Source organism: Drosophila subobscura, chromosome E (assembly GCF_008121235.1).
Source record: "Drosophila subobscura isolate 14011-0131.10 chromosome E, UCBerk_Dsub_1.0, whole genome shotgun sequence".
NCBI lineage: Eukaryota > Metazoa > Arthropoda > Insecta > Diptera > Drosophilidae > Drosophila > Drosophila subobscura.
In genome coordinates this window covers 17,756,903-17,776,041 of record NC_048531.1, presented here as the reverse complement: position 1 = coordinate 17,776,041, position 19,139 = coordinate 17,756,903, and the positions used below count along the sequence as shown (strand labels likewise).

General features: G+C 44.8%; 5 protein-coding genes across 5 annotated transcripts in view; all 5 read right to left on the bottom strand.

Annotated features, from left to right (window-relative positions):
- LOC117891415 (AF4/FMR2 family member lilli) overlaps positions 1-3,097 on the bottom strand; it is a 38,821-nt gene extending 35,724 nt beyond the window's left edge. Inside the window, exon 1 of the mRNA XM_034796882.1 lies at positions 2,100-3,097. The gene's annotated coding sequence lies outside the window, so the exon portion shown is untranslated. The remainder of the gene's footprint in view (positions 1-2,099) is intronic.
- Positions 3,098-4,769: 1,672 nt separating this feature from the next.
- LOC117890097 (probable cytochrome P450 6u1) lies at positions 4,770-7,733 on the bottom strand. Its single transcript, XM_034794760.1, has 3 exons — positions 7,619-7,733; positions 5,482-6,697; positions 4,770-5,418 (listed from the first exon to the last, which is right to left on the bottom strand). Exons 2-3 carry the CDS (start codon positions 6,518-6,520, stop codon positions 4,997-4,999), a joined length of 1,461 nt encoding a protein of 486 aa, XP_034650651.1. The 5' UTR covers positions 6,521-6,697; positions 7,619-7,733; the 3' UTR covers positions 4,770-4,996.
- LOC117890100 (probable Ufm1-specific protease 1) lies at positions 6,747-7,600 on the bottom strand. Its single transcript, XM_034794764.1, has 2 exons — positions 6,975-7,600; positions 6,747-6,912 (listed from the first exon to the last, which is right to left on the bottom strand). The coding sequence occupies exons 1-2, from the start codon at positions 7,539-7,541 to the stop codon at positions 6,787-6,789; spliced, it is 693 nt and encodes a 230-aa protein (XP_034650655.1). The 5' UTR covers positions 7,542-7,600; the 3' UTR covers positions 6,747-6,786.
- A 1,257-nt stretch (positions 7,734-8,990) lies between the features above and the next one.
- LOC117890096 (rap1 GTPase-GDP dissociation stimulator 1) lies at positions 8,991-18,764 on the bottom strand. The gene is made up of 4 exons (XM_034794759.1): positions 18,348-18,764; positions 10,877-11,788; positions 10,432-10,818; positions 8,991-10,370 (listed from the first exon to the last, which is right to left on the bottom strand). Exons 1-4 carry the CDS (start codon positions 18,352-18,354, stop codon positions 9,760-9,762), a joined length of 1,917 nt encoding a protein of 638 aa, XP_034650650.1. The 5' UTR covers positions 18,355-18,764; the 3' UTR covers positions 8,991-9,759.
- LOC117890099 (dnaJ homolog subfamily B member 1) lies at positions 14,098-15,535 on the bottom strand. Its single transcript, XM_034794763.1, has 3 exons — positions 14,576-15,535; positions 14,353-14,519; positions 14,098-14,285 (listed from the first exon to the last, which is right to left on the bottom strand). Exons 1-3 carry the CDS (start codon positions 15,400-15,402, stop codon positions 14,113-14,115), a joined length of 1,167 nt encoding a protein of 388 aa, XP_034650654.1. The 5' UTR covers positions 15,403-15,535; the 3' UTR covers positions 14,098-14,112.
- Positions 18,765-19,139: the final 375 nt, after the last annotated feature.

Here is a 19,139-nt window from a genome sequence, read left to right as displayed (position 1 = left end):
TCATGCAAAACAAATGCAGTCATTCAAACAGTTACTAAAAGCTTCGAACAAAAATAAGTGACTGAAAATATTACCAGCCGGTTGTTTGATTTTCTTTGCCGGCACAATTACAAAATAGTCACGGCAAAAGGTGTTCGGGCAGGCTTCTTTCCTGGCTTGCAGTATTATCCAAAAATAAAATCAAAAACTAACGTATGCTGCATAATTAAAAATTACACGGCTGGCAAAGCAACGGTAAAAGCATCACAGAGCAAACAGAGTTTACGTAAATGCTTTTTCGTTGTCTTTACTATGCCTCGTTTCGCTGTACTCCTCGTTTCGCTACTCCCTCTTTTCATTGCTAGTCGATCACTAGGGTATGCTGTGTTTATGAAGAAGTTGGTAACAGGCAAAAACCGATTGGAGGTGCAAAAAGTAACCCACGCAAATATGTAATTTACATTTTCGGCAAGCCTAAATTTCGCTTTGGTAAATTTCATGTGTAGAAATATAACTGTGGTACACAATGCATACATAAACCATTTGCAGGGCATCCCATAGTCGCATAGGGCTAATCAAGAAAGAAAGAAAAGAATAGACCCGAACAGCCTACTGTGCTTGCCTATGCAGCCGCCTAGGGAGCCTAGGTAGGGGCCTTTCTCTACAAAGATACGATTATTTATTTTATTTGAGTGTGTGTTGTTTCCTTTTGTGCAGTCTTGTTTGCATTTTATTAAGACGCAAGTTTGCTGTTGATTCAGCGCAGGAGCTCTGGCAATGCCCGACAGCTGTTTGCGGTTAATTTTTTTGTATTCATTTTCTTTCTTTCTTGTTGTTTGGATTCTCTCGTGTTCTCTCCTCTTATTTTTGGCAATTCCGCCAGCAGGTGCGCCAGCATCCGTATGGTTTTCGTATTGGGTTACTCTAGGAACGGGTTGGCCGAGAATCAGATAACCCTAAGCCAACAATTTCTACTCTTTTGGTCAAGGCATCAACATCATCATGATCCAGGGGTAGACTTTCAAATTGTATTATTTGTATACCCTTACATGGGGTGCTTTCATTTCCTTGATTCGAAATGCAGTCCACAGCTGCCACAAGAGGAATTGATATGCAAGGGTATCAAAAGCTTCTGTCTTCTTCTGTCTATGCGCGAGTGTGTGAGTGCATTGCCAGACATTCCAGGTGCATCGCTTTCGAGAGAAGACGAAACTTCTTAGCAGAATGTATACTCGTATTGTTGGGTACAAATGTGTTTAAATAAAAATGTGCGAAAAAATAATCAGGAACCACGAGCAGGCCCAGCCCAGAAACATTTGAAATGTGGAATAGTATTCAAAATAATTACCTCTTATCTCTGCCATTAGACAAAGAGAGCAAAGTCGTTTGAAAGGTACGCACACACACACATTAGCCGAAAGGGCGTCATGCAATTACAAACAAAAACGTGCGATAAGAGAGCATTAACGAGGAAGCGGCGGTGGAGAAGGAGAGGCAGAGACATTCTACACATAAACAGTTATTATTCTGATGAGTTTGGACGAGTGTCAACGTGCTGCTGCGGTTCCTGTTCCAATTACGGGAACCCTTCCAGCTGCAAACCAGAGCAGAACCAACCCCAAAATATATAAAGCTGACCCCAGCAAAAAGTCGGGTTTCTTTCATTGAAGATAACGAAATTATTCAGGTAAAATCTTCAAGGAAGATGAAGAGGGAGAAGAGGAGCAAAGCCTTACCCTGCACTTGCGCAAATAGAGCAGCAACAGACGGAAACTTCAAAAAGGGAGTACGTACGAGTGCTGTTTCGGTCTGGCAATGAAAGGAGTTTTCATGGCTGACTGGAATTGGCACTGGAAGGCCTTGATGCTGCTGCTACTGCTATCCTCTTCTAACTGGAAGCTGTGAATACTTGTTGGTCAGGGAATGGAAGCTGCATGCAGCTGCCGCCACCCCCCGCTCCCCATCCCACACGAATCACTTTTATAATTAGCGCACTCCAAATGAGGCCAAGTGCTTTCTTGATTTTTTGTTGTGTGTTTTTTGTTTTGTTCTTGATTTATCTGCTCAACACACAAAGAAAAGGGAGAAGGAGAGCAAAGCAACACTTGAAGGATACTTACAATGCACTCTCCAAGCAGCCGACGTGCATCTGCTTTCAGCACACAAAAAAGTATCCCACGGAGCCGTAAATGCAGTCGTTTGTTTGCGATTTCGGGATGCTGCCGCTGCTGCTGCTGCAAACAATTAAGCGTTTCCTCCCCTTTGGACCATCCTGTGGTTGTTGTTGTAGCATTGCATTCCAGGCGGCAAAAGCGCACAAAGGAGTGTGTGCTCGTGTGAGTGCGCGAGTGTGTGTGCTCCGCGCTCTCCCAGCCAGCCCTCTCAACTGCTGCTCCTGCTCCTTGCTTTTCCTCCCACTCTCCTTCCGCCTCCTGGTTGGATGGTCTCTGTTGTTCAAACAAACTACCCCAGCGGCGCGGCACCGTTGATCCTTTCCTTTTCCTCTCCTGTAGTTGTTGTTGTTTTTGCTTTTGTTATACACTCACAGACATGGGACACGCACACACACATACACTGGCATGGCAGACAGACGCTTAATTTCTGTTTGCCTTTGAAAATTGCATAAAATTATTCGCTTTTCTACTCGAAATCCGAACCGTACACTTTTTGCCTCCTCTCCTCCTTGCACTTCTTCGGTTTTCGGTGATTTTTCTCGCGCACTTTTCGCACTCCTTTTTTTCGTTGGCCAGACAACAGTTAGCTGTGTGTTTAACTGTTATTCTTTTGCCTTATTATCGCTTTATTCTTATTTTTCAACTGCATTCTCGTTTTCTTTCGTTTCGTTTGCGTTTCGGTAACGACGCGACGACTCAGATTCAGATTCAGATTTTCTTATAGACAAACAAAAAACAGACAGCCCGCAACGGTGCGGCTCAGTGGCGTCAGGGTACAGAAACTCTATGAATAATACCGACTGGCACTGGAGCACAATATTTTATTTAAATTTGCGGACTTGCCTTCCGACAGCTTTTGTTTTAAAAAATTGCGAATATGGGAACTACCTTTCTGAATACAATTCCGAATTTTTGTTGTTATGGGTGCCGCGGCAGAGACCAGTGTGACCGAGGAATTAGAGTTAGAATATAACGTTAAACCCTCAAAAACATACCAGAATATACCTTCTCATTTTAAAAATATACTGTTGTTGTATATCATATTCCTCGATGTTGATGTTCTTTTTGATACTACAAACTTGCAAAGACTTTTACCACTGAAAAAATAATTTAATCCGTTTGAAGAATCAATTTGACGTATTTTAACTATGAATTGTTATTGGTTTGTATACCATATGACCTTATATTTTAAAAATTCAAACATTCAAATCACCCCTTGTGGAAGCAAGTAAGCTTTGTATACAGTATGTAAGTATATGTAACATGTAGAGACGGATGTATGTTAACTGATATCATACAAATTTTTGAAAAACTGCGCGCGCAAACAAAGAGATACGAAATTCTATTATTTTTCTGAAAGGCAATGCAATTTTATGCAATGATTATAAATTATAAAGTATAGTTATTTAAACCTTATTTTAGCAAATTTGTAAATTTTATCTTTCCTTCCTCTCCGGTACTGATATTTAATTTATATTTTTTACTCTTCTTTTTCCATAATAAGCAGTTAATTCTTAATTGAAATAATTAAATAAATAAATTATATACAATACTATATATTTTCCCTATTCCAATATTAATATATTTTATTTGTTTGATATTTAGTTTTATTAGTTGTCTCATTAGTTGTTCAAATTCCCTTCGCAAAGGAAAAGAGCTTTCAAATTCCCTTAACGAAGCAAAACAGCTTTCATGGTGCTAAATTTGTACTAAAAATGAAGGTGTCGACAACAGGTAAATAAGTCACAAAAATTCCAGGGGCGCCAGGTAAATTACACGCCGATTTTTCATCCCCCGTGAACGATTTCCTTGAAAATAATAATAGAAAAACAATTTTGAACTCAAAAAGTTGTTTGTGACGGAGCTAGACCACCTGAAAAAAATACGGCATGCTGTAGTCTTTTGAAAAATGTCGAGGTTTTTCATTGGTTGAAAGTTGGAAACGCGTAAAAAGTGGAAAAAGTATTAAAAGTATTTATTTTTGAGTATTTATTTCAAAGTACACGGGGAATATTGTATTGTACTTGATTTCAACCAATAAAATTGAGAGGGAAAATAATCGATACTGATTTTATTTTAAAATTTAATTTTATTTAGTTATCTGTTATTTAATTGAATAATACAAACTGCACAGCCGCTTGTAGGAAGAATAGGAACAATAGGAAGAAACAACTAACTTAACTTAAATGCTATTTTTGCTGCTCAATATGAGCACAGAAATCCCACAGAAATATACCAAAACAAATATACGTGCACACTTACAAATCTTTAATAATTTTCCTCGACTTTGATGTTCTATTTGATATTACTAGCTTAAAAAGACTTTTAACACTGCAACAATAATTTAATCCGATTGAAGAATCAATTTTGCTTATTATAAATACTCTTTTATATTCGATTTTATACATTATGACCTTGTACTTTACAAATTTTTATTTGCAATTAGCTTATTAGCCGTTTTTAAATCACATGCCAAATATGAGCTCGATCTAAGAAAAACATCGATATATTGAACGCTAATATGAGCACAGAAATACGCGCCCTTTTTTTAAATAATTTCTTTCACTTCTCCTTAGTTCTTATATTATAAAAGACAACTATTTTTCAAATTTCCAATTTAATCATAGTGATCTCATTTATTTGTTCAGGTATTTGATCTTGGTGCAGTAAATAGAAATAAAATCATCGTCTGCATTATCACACAAGACCCAGCTTAAAGTTATTAACAAACTAAGGTGCACATACAAAATATAGATATGTATGGATAAAAAACAATCAAAATATTTGTACAAAACAATACAGAGGAAATAATAGTAGATACTGTCAAGGGCCTAGCTCTGCCCTCAGTTGTCCATCCGCTCCACACTCATATAAATTTCATTTTTTGGCATTAACAGCAGCCTGCCATTGTCATATTCCAGGGGAATCACCGTCTTAGCGCAGGGCGCATATCTGTGATGCTGCAGCAGCGCCACAAGACCCACCAGCAGCTCCTGCTCCACAAACTGAGCGGCTATGCAGCCGCGCAAGCCATCGCCAAAGGGCAGAAAGGACATGGCGGGACGCTTACGCCTGGCCTCGGCCTCAAAGCGATCCGGATCAAAGCGCAGGGGCTCGTCGTAGATGGCAGGATCCCGGTGTATGGCTGCCGTGGGTATGAGCACATTGTTGCCCCGCGCAATGACAAACACCGAGCCGGGCAGCTCAAACTCTTTGGTGGCACGACGCAGCAGCAGGGGATAAGGTGTGTGCAGGCGAAGCGTCTCTGGAAGCAGCAAGAATGCAAGTTCGTAATGTGTGCAGGGCAAAGGGGACTCCCCCCACTTACCATTCAGCACTTGCTTCGTGTACAGCAGCTCCTTCAGCCCTTCCTGTGTCAGCTGTTCGTCGTGTTGCTTCAGAATCCCGCGAATCTCCGCTCGGACGCGCTCCTGCAGCTCCGGTTGCAGCGCCAGTTCGTACAGACAAAAGCTGAGCGTGGCATTGAGGGGCACGAGACCGGCTAGCACGAAGCCAAAAGCCTGCGCTGCAATCTGCACATCATCCAGCGGCTGCTCCATGCGTGAGTAGAGCTGGAGGAAGGTCTGCAGCGGCTGGCGATCCCTTTTGCGCTGCTCCTGCAGCTGCCCGAGTGCCACCTTTTGAAAGTAGTCCGTGGCCGCCTTGTCATAGCTCTGGTGCCTGAGCAGCCGCGCGAGCAGCGGGAATTCCAGCGTCAAATACGCGCGCCACAGACTAAAGTTGCTCCAGTAGCGCTGGGTCCAACGACGGAACTCTGTGTGATCGACGGGCAGGCCAAAGCCCATTGAGGCCACCACTTCCAGGTTGTAGCTGTCCACCAGCTCGTTGATGTTCAGCGTTTGCAGACGTTCTTTGCCCAAACTGCTCTGGAAACCTCTGGAGATCTGCAGCAGTCGGGGCAGCAGCTTGTTGATGTTCGCCGCGCTGAACACGCCCGCGGATTGAGCGTGCAACGCGCGCCAATTGTGTCCGTCCAGCTGCAGCAGATTACCCGAGAGCGGCTCCACACTCGGATTGCTGTAGAGGCCGCGCGTCGTGAAGTTGCCCGCGTGTGTGACCAGAATGTGACGCACCAGCTCCAGATCCAGCACCAAAACGAATGGCTTGATGCACGCAAAGAAGCCCACAAAGGGCGCACGACCCTTGTACGCGGCATAGATGTCCTGCAGCGCGTCCTGCAGATGCCGCTTGCCCGTCACAACGCCCTTGATGTTGCCCCAAAAGAACTTTGGCTTCTCGTGCAGTATGCCGCGTCGCTTCCAGTAGCCCAAGCTGATCTTGACCAGCGCATAGACGAGGGACAGCGCACCCAATGCGGTGAACACAGCGCGATGCAGCAGCTCCATGGAGAGTTTTGTCTTTTTTGCTGCTTTTTGTTTGCTTAAATGTAAAGTTTTCTTCGTTCTGGCAGGGGTTAGTGCCGGCACTGGCTTATCAGCGCCGCCATCGTCATTGGACTAGCAGTTATCAGTCGATTTGGGCAACGCAGCGATAAGGAGCGAGCGACGAACGGTCGATCGAGGCTAAAATAGAAGAAAAACGGGTGCTATAAAGCGGCAGGCGATGATAATGTTGTATGCTAATCAATTTGTGGCTTTGGCTTTGCCTCGTTTTATTGCTGCAGCATGAGACACAGATTGTATGCGCTCGCCTGCAGCTCGCTGGTGTGCATCCAGCGGACATAGCCGCTGTCAATTAGTTGCTGCTTGCTCTCGGGCACACCCGCGTAATGCGGATCCTAAATTGGAAATGGGCAACAGTCAGTCACAGCAAGTGGTTCAAATTGCACCCAACACTCACCACAATCAGCAGATAGACTTCGCCCGTTGGGGTGCCATGCCAGCCAGCTATGCCCTTGGATGCCGCATCACTCAGCCCGCCCATGGGTATGAAGCCCGCGTATTCCACAAAGTAATTGCGTATCTGCTGGAGCACTTCCTCGGCGCAGAGTTCCTTTGTGTGCAGAATCTTGCAGGGCAGCTGGAAGAGCGCATCAATCACGTAGAACTCCTCCAGTGTGCCAACCCAGTCGCGGGAGCCACCAAAGCTCGCTGGCTTGTCGCCCAGTTCGATCAATATTTGCTGTATCTCCCTTATCGAGGGCACCTGCTGCGCCGCTTGGCTGCGTTTATTTATAAGCCACGAGATGGCCGTTTGCAGGGTGCGATAGCCACAGCCCCAGCCCGCATCCTGGTGGCCATCGCAGCCGTAATGAAAATAGCTAAAACGCCCGCGCGTCAGCAATGTTTCGCCATTCGCGGTTGGTGGGGCCACGGCCCGGTGAGGGTCTTCGTGCAGTGCGTATGTGTAGGTCTTCGGGGAGATGCTTAATCCGACAGGTGCCTGCTGTGCACTTTCAGTGTCCATTGCACACACTTTTGGCTGCAATTGTTTATAGCGTGGGCTTGCCCTTGCCACCTATAATAATTCCTCTGTTTATTTACCTTGTGGAACGCTCCAACTTTCGTTTTGTAAAATTTTGTTATTTTTATTTGTGAAAGTTTTTTTCTTTTTTTTTGTGGCTCATTCCGTGTGACTGTTCAAACTTAACACACTGAACGCCCGCCTTTTAAATAGGTAAGCACTTTGTCCAACTTGGCGAAATAAAGCTGCTTGTAAATGTTTATTGTAGCCACCCATCCCCCCTGTTTACAAATAAATTCGAATGGGCTCCGTTTCATTTAGCTAAACTGCGTTAAACATCTTACAGTTTCATTAATTTCTTAGTTTGCACTGAAACACCCATTGGTCAACAGAAGGTTAATCGGTCTCGGTCAATGACATACATATTTACTCGATTTTAATATTCTGTTTAATATTGCCATCCAACTTAGACTCTCAGTCGTGGAACTACAACTTTCTGCGATTGTACAATACATTCGCCACAAGATTGGCCTACTCTTCATGACTTCTTTTATTGGATTGTTTACAAAAATAACGATTTAGCTGAAAGGGTTAGCAAAAAACGAAATAAATAAACGCTACGTTTTTAGAATGTTTTGTTACGTTATTTGACAATTTGTTGCTGGCCAGCCAGTAGAATGTACCTTTGCGTACCCTGTTTCCATTATTTAATATAAAAATTTCGTTTTCAAAGCTGCTCTCAAACATAATAATGCCTCAATGTTTTTATATTATGCAAAAGTTGTTAAGATATCTGTCAAAAGCAGATTTACTAGTTTTTTCATTGATTAGAGACAAAGATTTCCAGCATTTTCTCAATTCGAGGACATCCTTCCCTTCAAGGGTACTAAACGTTGCTTATTCCATGAAAAATGTTAAGGAACAATGCTGCTTAGTATTCGCAGCATGCTGCTCACTTTTTGCAGCATGTAAATATATTTATTTGATGTTCCACTTAATTCTACCAGCTAGGTAGGGCTTTTAGTACTCAAAATATAATTTTATTTGTTTGATGAATCAATTGTCTGTAGGCGGAGAGCCTAACAATACTAGAAAGAAACCCAGCATAGCACAGAAATTGTTAGAATGATGTCACATTAGTATTAATTCACTGCTAGTGGTAATGGTCGTATGACACTACACTTCTTACGGGCATGCAGAGCGATAGCAATTGCGAGACTCAGCTGCTCCACGTGAACTTTAAATGAAACTATGCAATATTTGCTTTTGTTTTTTCTTATTTCTCATGAATTTCAAATTTTATTTGAATTATTAAATGTACATTATTGTGTTTAGAATTTATAAATATGTTTTTTGTGGGTTTTATGGGTGTGTGGTGTGTATCAACGTTTTTTTCTCTCCTCTCGCTCTTAAATGGTGCTCCATAAACTGTTTGCCTTAATTTCGATTATATTGTGAGCCAAACAATTTGTTTAATAATTTTATAATTGTTAAAAATTTGAAATCCTACGCTCTGTAAAATTTGCATTATATTTCTATTTATTTGTTGGGGTTTCAACTATTTTTATTTTTTTATTTAATATTTTTTGTGATTTGCTTGATTGTTATTGAGTTGCTGTTACTTTGTTGTTGTTGTTGCTGTGTGTTAAAAGTTGCCTTTAAAAACTGTTGTGTTCACAATTAAATACTTGAAGATTTTTGTTGCAATTTAAAAATATCTAAAAACTACATTTGTGCTCGCAAATTGTGTTTGTTTGTTTTTGGTTAAAAATGGTGTTTGTTTTTTGTTCAATTAAAAATTATAAGTACAATACACATAAAATACATTTATTAAATATATATTTAGCGATATCACCACGATTTGTTGTTATTGTGCTCTTAAAAATCATTTGTAACAGAAAAGATTTTTGTTTTTGTTTGTATGCTAAAAAAATGATTACTTTCTTATGTAAATTGTTAATATTATTATAATTATAAATATTCATTCCCACTGGGCGACCGCCTGCTGCTGCTGCTCCTAATCGGGCTCCTCGTTGGTTTGCTGTCGTAAATGCAGTCAAAATATGCTTGCGTCTAAAAAAATACATTCCCCAATCTGCGCTGCTGCCACAATCGAGTCTAAAACTGAATCGTTGCTCCTCCTTATATCCTTATTCCTCTAGGCATACTGCGGTGCTTGAATTAAATGCAATGCCACGCGCTCTCTCCCCCTTTGCTGCCATTACAACGTGCAGTATTCGGTGAGTATGGGTATGGATTTCAGCAGCTCATTGATGTTGTGCTGATCGAGATGTGCCACCAGCTTCTCGGAAGACTTCAGCAGATTCACACAATTCTGCAGATTCTCAACAATCTCCTTGGTCATGCTGTCCGATGATTTGCTTATGAGCTCCGCCAGCTTCTTGCCCACCTCGTACTTGATCAGCTCATCCTGCAGTCGTTGCGCCTGCTGCTGGCCCGCTTGATTTGCCTGCGACAAATACACAACCGACAGGATGCACAGCGCAATGAGCGCCTCATTCTGCATGACCAAATGCTGAGCTGTGAGCATGCTGACCATGGCCTCCACGGTGCCCTCGTTGGCCAGAAACTGGCTCAAACTCGTGCGATCATAGTCCTGGGTGAGGGGTATCCTGTCCGCTATTTGTTCGGCTGGGGCATCGCCCTTGCGCGGCAGCGCATAGGCAATCTTGCTGAGATACGCGTGCTTAATCAGCCAGGCCATCAGACGCAGCGATTCGCCAGTGACCCCTGCATAGTCGGAGGATTTGCTCCAGTGCACCAGCTGCTCGATGAGCGTCTTGTTCTTCAGCAGCTCCAAAGCGAGTTTTTCTGCAAAGAAACGAAGAGTTAAAGCAAAGCAGAGGGACAGACAACTCGTGCCAGCACTCACCCTGCCCATCGACTGTCATGCGTAGCGTGCCCAGCAGCTTGAACACAACCGGTGGCTGATGTATCTCCAGCATGGGCAGAATGGTTTGCACCAGACCCGCTTGGATCACCGCATTCTTGTTCGGCTTGGGTATAACCAAATTGCGCAACGCACTGAGCAGCGCATGCTGCAGACGGACATCGTCCTTGACGCCATTGTTCTTGGCCAGCACCTCGAGCAGCTTGTTCATGGTCTGCTGCTCCACAAAGTAAATGCAGTGGCTGTCGGTGCGCGCAAAGTTGCCCAGGGCCAGCACGCCCGTGGTCAGCAGATCAATGTCCGACGAGTCCAGCCAGTCGACCATGTTCTTGAGCAGCGTTGTCGTATACAGATAGTGCATGGATTCATCTGCAAAAAGGGTAAACCATGAGCTAAAGTGTTGCCAGGGGAAGTAGCTTCAACTTACCCCCCGTGAGTATCAGCACAATCAACTCGCAGGCGAGCTTCATGAGTGCCCGCGCCTCGCTGGTGCTCGCCAGCGTCTTGTACTTCTCCAGCAGATTGTAGATCGTCTCGCAGAGGCCATCCTTGGCCAGCAGCAGCTTCACCTCATCGCTCTCCGCCTGGTAGTGCAGCAGCTCCAGGCACATCTCCGCCAAGTCCGGATTGGTGGACGCAGCCAAAATGCGCGACAGCTGAATGTTCAGCGTTGCCTCAAAGTTCAGATCGGCCACGTTCTCCGTGAGAATGCTGAGCAGCGGCAGCGTGTTCAGCAGCAGATCCTCATGCACTTCCACATTGGAGGCGCCCGTGGAAATGATGGCCTGCAGCTTCTTCATCACGCCCAGCTCCATGGCACGCTTGGCCAGCCCCTCGCCGCCCAGCAAGTAATTTGAGAGCAGTCCCCCGCGCACCTTGATGAACTGCGCCGCATTGGCCACATCCTCGATGCTGGCAATGTCGAGCAGCTGCAGCAGCACGGCATCGCCCTCCAGCTCCAGTATGAGATCCCGCGCCTCGTCATTCAGGTAGCAAATGTTGCCCAATGCTCGACAGATCTGTATGGGCAGCTCCATGCTGCCATCCGGCGTCGGCACCTGCCGCAAGCAATCCAAAAAGGCGGCGATTATGTCGCGTTTGGTGAACTTTTTGCGCTGCACCTCGGACTTGGTGATCTCCGCTATGCACTTGGCCGCCTCCTTGCGCACATTCGTGTCCTCGCATTGGGTGAGCTCCAGAAAGCAATCGGCCAGCTCGTGCTTGTCAAACAGCTTGGGATCCTTGGTGGCGGAGATTTCGCACAGCAGATTCGTCGTCTGGCTGTTGCCCGCACTCACGCTGGTTGTCTTCAGCTGCTCAATGAGCTCATCGATTTCAGCTGGTGAAGAGAGGAAGAAAGAGGGGGAGGAAGTGGAATTAATAAATGTTTTTAGTACAGTTTATGTGAAAATATCATTATCGGAGGTTAAAAGTCTTCACTTGTGCAACCGAGTCTAAAGTGTGCCTGAAAGGGCAGCCATTACGTGCCACAGGGTAGAGAATATTCCACCATTGGAATGCCACTGTGTTCGCTCTCCTTTTCCCCTTTTTGCAACACAAAATTGATTGGCAATTTCGATTATCAGCTGTGCCCGAGGACAGCCAAAGGACAGTGTGGGCACAGCTACAGCCTGCATGGCTCTTTGGGTTATAAATAAATGTTGAACCATTAGAATCAACTCAGAATCGGGGAAAACTTTTCAAGCGTGTGCCGCGTTAAGGAACCATTTCCCTGCCCATTGCCAGCAGATGTTGCCGGGGCGGGGCGGTGGGGCATAAGTGATTTGCATAAGTCCTTGCCGCGAGCAAAACAAAAAGCAATCTGCGAGAGCTATCACGAGTTACAGGAAAGGAATGAAATGGTTAGGAAAAAGGCAACTAAGGAGTGGAAAAGGAATGGGCTTAAAAAATACCCTTTGATTGGGTGGAAACTTAAAGCGAAAATGCTGAAAACTAGAGCTTAAATTCCAATACAATTCGCTACAAAAAGTGAGCCAAAAATGTGGCTTAAAATTTAAATTTGATTTGGCGGTGAATCGACTTTTATGGCCAACATTATCGCAATATTATTTCAGCCAGTTGCCGGGGAAAACACATTTGAATAGGGGAAACAGCAAAGGACAAGCGGCGCCCCGACAACTGGCGACAGTTGGTGGCAGGCAGGCAGGCAGCGCGCTGGGTTGGGGCAATTCAACAAACTTTGTGGAGCATAAATAATGAATAGGTTAAACAAAGGGCAAAAGGGCGAACCCGGCCACACAGTTCCTCGTTCCTCGTTCCTCGTCCAAGCATCATTCGAGAGCCAGACATGTTGCACTTAGAAAAAGGTAACTCTGGCCACAAACATTGTGCACATGTGAATGCCAACATTCAATGCAACACACTGAATGCATTTGGATGGACAGCTGGCAACAGGGTAACCAGCTTCAACCCCCCAAAAGGTACAGACAGGTGCAGGGTGCAGGTTGCAGCGTCACTTCCGACAGACAGCCACAGAGGCGAGGCCAGAGTCTGCCTTTACTGCCTTTTTTTGCGTGCCTCAATGTGTTTGCTTTGGTAACTGGTACTCGTTGGTATTCAGAGTGTGCCATGCCCCCAACCAACCAACCAGCCAACCATCCGACAACCATCCATCCATTCCGTTCGAGTTCCGTGGCAAGTTCGTTAGCTTTTGCTTTGAGGCAGCCGTTTGAGGCATTTATTCGCTTCAATTTCTGGGCCAAATTGCTGCATTTTCGTTTTGCATTTTGGGTCTATTTTTTATATATTTCTTCACCATTAAACGTTGGGAAAATGGGTTGAAAAAAACGACATAAAAATGCTCGAAAAACTAGTGCAAAAATGGATGTTGTTGCTGCTTTTTGTTGTTTGTTGCATGTTGCCTTAATTTCGTGTGCAATTTCTGCTGTTGAAGCTTGTGCTCCTTTTTCGTTTTGGGGCATTTACCGAATGTGGGTTAGGCCACAGGAAGTGCGCCATGGAAGCCATGGGAACTCAGCCACAGGGAACTCAACTCAACTCAACTCTCAGGCACAAAATTTGTTTTTTGTTGTCGTAAATATTGAATGGGTTTTTCGGCAAATCAATATTTATTTGCCTATGTTGTGGGTACATGTTTAATGGGTTTTATTTATTAGAAAATTGAATACATATTTTGATTAGTTTTTTGCATGAAATTGGCACAAGGCAAAGCCATTTTTGTCTTGAGTAAAATGTAGAGAAATTATATTTTGAGAGCATTTATGGGAGTATTTGCTAACAGCTTTGAAGGGTTTATTAACGAAGGGTTCTAATGTTCCATAATCGAAAGGGAAATGTAATTAATTTCAAAGATTACAAGATTGTAAACGAACAAGAGAACAATGCACAATGGGCGAATCTTCATTAAAAAGTAAGAAAATTCTGCATATTTATATGGGAAATATATTGGCATGAGCAACGACTCTTATCTACCCCTCTCCGCGCTCATTTTCCACTCAAGAACCACCTCTACCTATCGCCAAATGCAGCCTGGACAATCCCAGTCACACTTGAAAAAGGCACAAAGATAATTTTTATATAATTATTAACTAATTTACATTTATTCACATTTATTCCCTTAATACAAAGCTTCGTGCAAGTTTCCCCTCAAGCATCACTCAAGTCTCCACCTCTGCCGCCAGCCTAGCCTCCAGTTGCTTCCTTATTCTCCTTAGTCTGACTCGACTGCAGCAGTGGCCTAAAGCTGGACTGTCCAATCTTGTGGAGCGCCTCGCAGGCTGGCATTGGCATGTGCTCCGCACGTTGGCGCATATTTTGCATATCGGCCTGCAGCACGCGCAGCAGCAGAGTGTCGCCTGCAAAATGGAGAAAGAGAGAGGTTGGAACACATGAAGGAACACCTTTTGGTGGCTCAGAACTCACGCAATCTGGTCTCCTGCTGGCAGTTCACTTTCAGCTCCTCAATGTAAACGCTTTCGATCTGCTGCTCCAGCTGCTCGCGCTGCTCCTCCGTGTACTTGGCGGCACTCTCGGGGCTCATGTAGTAGGCAATGTTTCGGGCATGACTGAAGCGTGCCACACTGTGGGTGCTGCGGAGAGGAAGGGGAGTGGCATTATTTGATACTCCCTTCTGGCACTTACTCACCTGCTCCGCCTGAAGCTGTACTCCGGCACGGTGCTGAGGAAATGCATGACGAGGAACATAAAGAGCAGCGAGCAGACCATGCCAACGGCCAGATGTTGTGTCTGAAAGAGCGCCTGACTCTGTGGCACGCGCTGATTGGCCGCCATATAGGGGCGACGCGGTGCAGCCCCCAGCTCCCCCTCTTCCTCCTGCTGCTGCTGCTCCTCCTGCAGCTCCCACTCGTCGTACGTCGAGTCACCCATGAACATGTCCTGATTGTACTCCAGCCGCCTATTGTGATCCGTCAGGCAGTCGGCAGCCTCGCTGATGCGGCGAAAGGCCATCTCGGCGCCTGGCGCGCGGTTCTTGTCGGGATGCAGGCGCAGTGCCAGCCGCTTGTAGGAGCGCTTCACCTCGGAGTAAGTGTCATTCTGCGAGAGGCGCAACACCTCGTAGTGGTTGCTGCAACGCAGCACTTTCTGTACAACGTCCAGCATTTCGGCGGTGAAGGCGTGCGGCAGGGCAGCCGACTGGTAGGTGGGCCCAAAGCTCTGTCCCCCATCGGCATTAACGTGCACTCGAATCACAATGTTTTTGAGCTCCAACAGGGCTCCGATTTGTCCTCGATCCGTAGTCCCGGACAGCGAATCGCTGATACGCCGCAGGGCAAGATCGTAGTTGGCCCAGCACAGATCCGCCACCACACGATCGAGACACGATTGGCGCAGCATCATGGTGGACTCCTCGTTCTCCTCCATTTCCTCATGGTCCTCATCTCCGTGCTCTCTCCAGGCGGCTTCTCTATTGGCTTTCATTCCTGCCCAGCAGCGTGCAAAGGCAAAAGGCATTTTGTTTTGGTTTTGTTTTCGTTTTGTTTGGCGAACTTTTGATTTTGGGTTTAGTTGTATGTGTGTCAAGACAGCAAAAAGGGTTTGGGAATGTGCGGGGAATGTTTTTAAATTTGCTTGAGACGTAAAACACATTTGAACAACACGATTTGAATGAAAAGAAAACTCTCAGAGCACCTGATGGAGTTTTGGAGCTCGTTTGATATTAAATTTACAGTTTTTGCATGTAGCTAATGGCGCAGCATACAGCAAAAAGACTAATTTAGTTCTCTCGAGATCTCTCACGCCTCTCTTCCCCTCTTCACTTCGCGCTTTTCCCTCTTTCACTTGCAGGCAAACGCGCTCTCTTTTCGCGGACCTTTTTGTTCTCATGCAACTGCAAATACAACAACAAAACTTCGCTGTGCTTGTATGTGTGTGCGTGATGAGCCCCGAAAAACAGAGGGAACCCACCACCTTTGCTTAAGTTCTGTTTGCTTGCAGGTAGCAGGTAGCAACTCTCGCTCTCTGACTTTCGATCGTCCGCTCTCTCACTGTAAGCTTTGCTTGCACTTACAGTTAATGCAATTACAAGACACAGGCAGCTAGCTTGAATAGTGTCATGGCAAGCAGCTTTAAAAGGGGCACAGCATTCAGTTGCTGATTAGTTTCATGGAAACATAAATAATTCTTTTTAAACCGGCTTAAGATTGTTAATAAATGTAACTTTAGTTTATATACATTTTAGCTATACATTTTTACAAGTTGTTTACTACCTGCCTTTGATCTCCTGTAATGCTGCATGAAAAGAGTCTGCCTCCCTCCCATCTCTAACAAACTATTTACAGTGTATACACACTCCGCATTGCCTTGAAGTGGAATACAGTTGAATGTGTGTCTGTATGCACACACTGGCCGGCCTCAAAGGGCAGAGCTCAAATGTTGACAAAGTTCATCTTCAGTTTATGTGCCACTTGAAATAACTTTGTGTTGGTTTTCAGTGTGGCGAGCTGTGAGTGTGGCGTGCTGGGAGGGCAATAGGAATTGGCAGCACTTCAGACCCCAAGAAGTATGCTTCAAAAACTTCGAAAGGGACACAAACTTCTGCTGTTTAGTGGGGTCCTCGAGAACGGGGAGAAACAGCACGACTTCCACTCTCAAGTTAATTGAAATTAATTTCTATGCCAATTTGAATGGGGGCACGAACTCAATTAAAACAGAGCGACAGTTCCTTTCCACCCCCACAATTTCACAACCCCCTTTATTCATTCATTTATTCTCAAGGCCATTAGACAAGGGGAGGACCCAAAATCTTATTAGCAGTAAAAAGAATCAACGAGAAGAAAAGGAAATCACAAGTCAGGCCGGCCAGATGAGGCGCAACGTTAGAGGAATACGCAAACAGGCCCGATAGCCAGCCCGAGGGGTTTTGCCTTGCAATAAATTCGTTGCTGGGGCAAACTAAAATACTCGTAACAGTCAGCTAATCCGGCAAAAGCTGCGTGGAACGAATGAGCAACAACAGCAGCAAAAAAAAAAGAATAGAGCCCAAAATAATAATAATAACCATAAAGCACAGGGAGGGGTGCACTGGGGTGCTCTGATATCATCGGCCTTATCAGCGCCTTGGGGTTGCTGGCTTGGGGTCGGGGGTTGCCACAAGGCAAGCGACAGTCAAACTCCAAGCGAACGCGCCCGGTCCAAATGCAGACACAAAGGACCAATTAAATTCTAAAGCGAAGAAGGAGCCACAGATGGGAGCAGGCAGCAACTGGCAACTGGGGACCGGCAATGGGTCTCGTCTCGCAACATTGGGCCCCAGCTGCTGGGGTTGCTTGCACTGGAGCCACGACAAGGCACGTTTAAGTGCTGTGTGGGCTGCTGTCCCCCTGGCAAAGGGTATATTAACGGAGCTATCAAGGGGGCTGTGTGCATAAAGTTATTATATATTTTTTAGAGTCATGTTCATCATTCCAGGGTATGGCCATGTGTTGGACATTCACTTCTCTTCATTTATTCATTGTTATTTGTTATGCCACCCCTGGGGGGGTGGTGTTGAATCCGAGCTTGAATGTGGGGTAGGGGGAATGGTGAGTGTTGAAACATGCCGGTAAACCTTGCACCTCACAGTAGGCATATTCATTTATTAATGCGTCGTCACTGCTGGGGAGCCCCAGCGGTGGTTCACTGACGTGACTTGGGTGGATGGTTTCTAGTAAAAGGTGGCAGTGCACACCACCACCACCACAGACAGGCATATCACAAAGACAAAGTGTGTGTGCCAAAGGGGAGAGAGAGTTACTCAATTCCCGCCAGAATTGTTAGCGCTTGTGCCGTTAAAGGATAAAGCAGAGAAATCTGATTGGATTGATCCCAACGGTAAGTGCAGTCGGTCAACGCGGGAGTGTGGGGAGGGGAGAGCATAAAGCTCTCTGTGCATCATCAAATCCGTGCTCCCCTCCCCCCTGTGCAAAGAAGCTGAGCAGAAAAACGCGTAAATATTGATTTTTCTCACACACATAACTCTGGCATCATAGGGCAAAGACTGCGCGAGCACACACACATACACACATGAGCATCTCAGCTAGCTGTAATCCCCCCACCCACACCATGGCAGCAAGCAGCGGCAGACATGAAGCTGGAGAGGAGACACACTCGAGAGCACCCGGCACCTGGTCTCGATTGGGTGTCTTCGCAGCTCATAAATGTATAAATATTGTGCGCGGCGCGCTACACAGAGAATGCAGTCAGTGCATGTTGCACATACACATACAAACAATGACACGCATGAGTTGCATTTGTTTATATTGGGGGGCAACAAACAAAACGTACAGAATGGAATTTTGTGTGTTAAAAGAGCAGCAGATACACAGAGCATACAGCATACATAAAAATTAAGAAATTCACTTCTTTCTCAATCTGTACTTATTCTTTATTGTTTTTTTTATTTTTTTTTGGTTACTCACTCGCCATGTTTGCCGCCGCTTAGCGCTTTTGTTGTTTATTCCGCCGCTGCTTCTTCCTCTGCCTGTACTCCGTCTCCGCAGATGGTTTAGTGGATAAGAGGCACGTTGTATCACTTATTTGTGTGTTTTGTGTGTGCTTAACAATGCTATACGCTATTGTTAATACAAAGAAAAAACTAAACACATTTCACTGATTTTTCTGCTGCTGCATTTACCGACCAAAAACCGATTTCGAAACGAAACACGTACACCCACACCCGCGACGTCAACAAACTATATCGGAAAATTTATTGTTTCGAATTATTTGTACTTGTTAATATATTTTAGTTGTAACTTCCTTTTTTTTATTTTATTCACCTATTTTAGTTTATTTTGTTGTTTCGCGGCGTTTACCAATGCTGGTTTTAATCAGTGTGACCGCGGACTTATCGATGAGATATACAGTCTGACCGTCAGAAAAATACCTGCTCATTTTAAAAATACTCCGTAAATATACCACGTTAAATCCTATTCCTTAATTTTGTTATTCTGTTTAATATTACAAGATAATAAGGAATCTCAACACTGAACCGGTAATTTTATCCGATTGTTGAATTACTTTTCCAAATAAATGCTGTGAAAAGGGATGTCCATGCCGGACAAAAAGGCTCAGAAAATGCATTGTTGCAATAGCTGTCCCGACTCATTTTTGAGCGGCAATTATGAGCCCAAAAATACCCCAGTAAAATAACAAAACTACCCTAAATATACTAAGAAAACGAAGTTATTGGTCGACAATGGGCTAATATTCCA

Bases quoted from the DNA above. Each gene is read 5' to 3' on its own strand.
- LOC117890097 (XM_034794760.1), bottom strand. From the start codon at position 6,520: ATGGAGCTGCTGCATCGCGCTGTGTTCACCGCATTGGGTGCGCTGTCC. The intron at 5,419-5,481 runs GTAAGTGGGGGG...TGCTGCTTCCAG, and splicing joins CACGAAGCAAGTGCTGAATG to AGACGCTTCGCCTGCACACA.
- LOC117890100 (XM_034794764.1), bottom strand. From the start codon at position 7,541: ATGGACACTGAAAGTGCACAGCAGGCACCTGTCGGATTAAGCATCTCC. The intron at 6,913-6,974 runs GTGAGTGTTGGG...TTTCCAATTTAG, and splicing joins AAGTCTATCTGCTGATTGTG to GATCCGCATTACGCGGGTGT.
- LOC117890099 (XM_034794763.1), bottom strand. From the start codon at position 15,402: ATGCCTTTTGCCTTTGCACGCTGCTGGGCAGGAATGAAAGCCAATAGA. The intron at 14,520-14,575 runs GTGAGTAAGTGC...TCCTCTCCGCAG, and splicing joins TACAGCTTCAGGCGGAGCAG to CACCCACAGTGTGGCACGCT. The intron at 14,286-14,352 runs GTGAGTTCTGAG...TCCATTTTGCAG, and splicing joins CCAGCAGGAGACCAGATTGC to GCGACACTCTGCTGCTGCGC.
- LOC117890096 (XM_034794759.1), bottom strand. The intron at 10,819-10,876 runs GTAAGTTGAAGC...CCCTTTTTGCAG, and splicing joins TGTGCTGATACTCACGGGGG to ATGAATCCATGCACTATCTG. The intron at 10,371-10,431 runs GTGAGTGCTGGC...GTTTCTTTGCAG, and splicing joins CATGACAGTCGATGGGCAGG to AAAAACTCGCTTTGGAGCTG.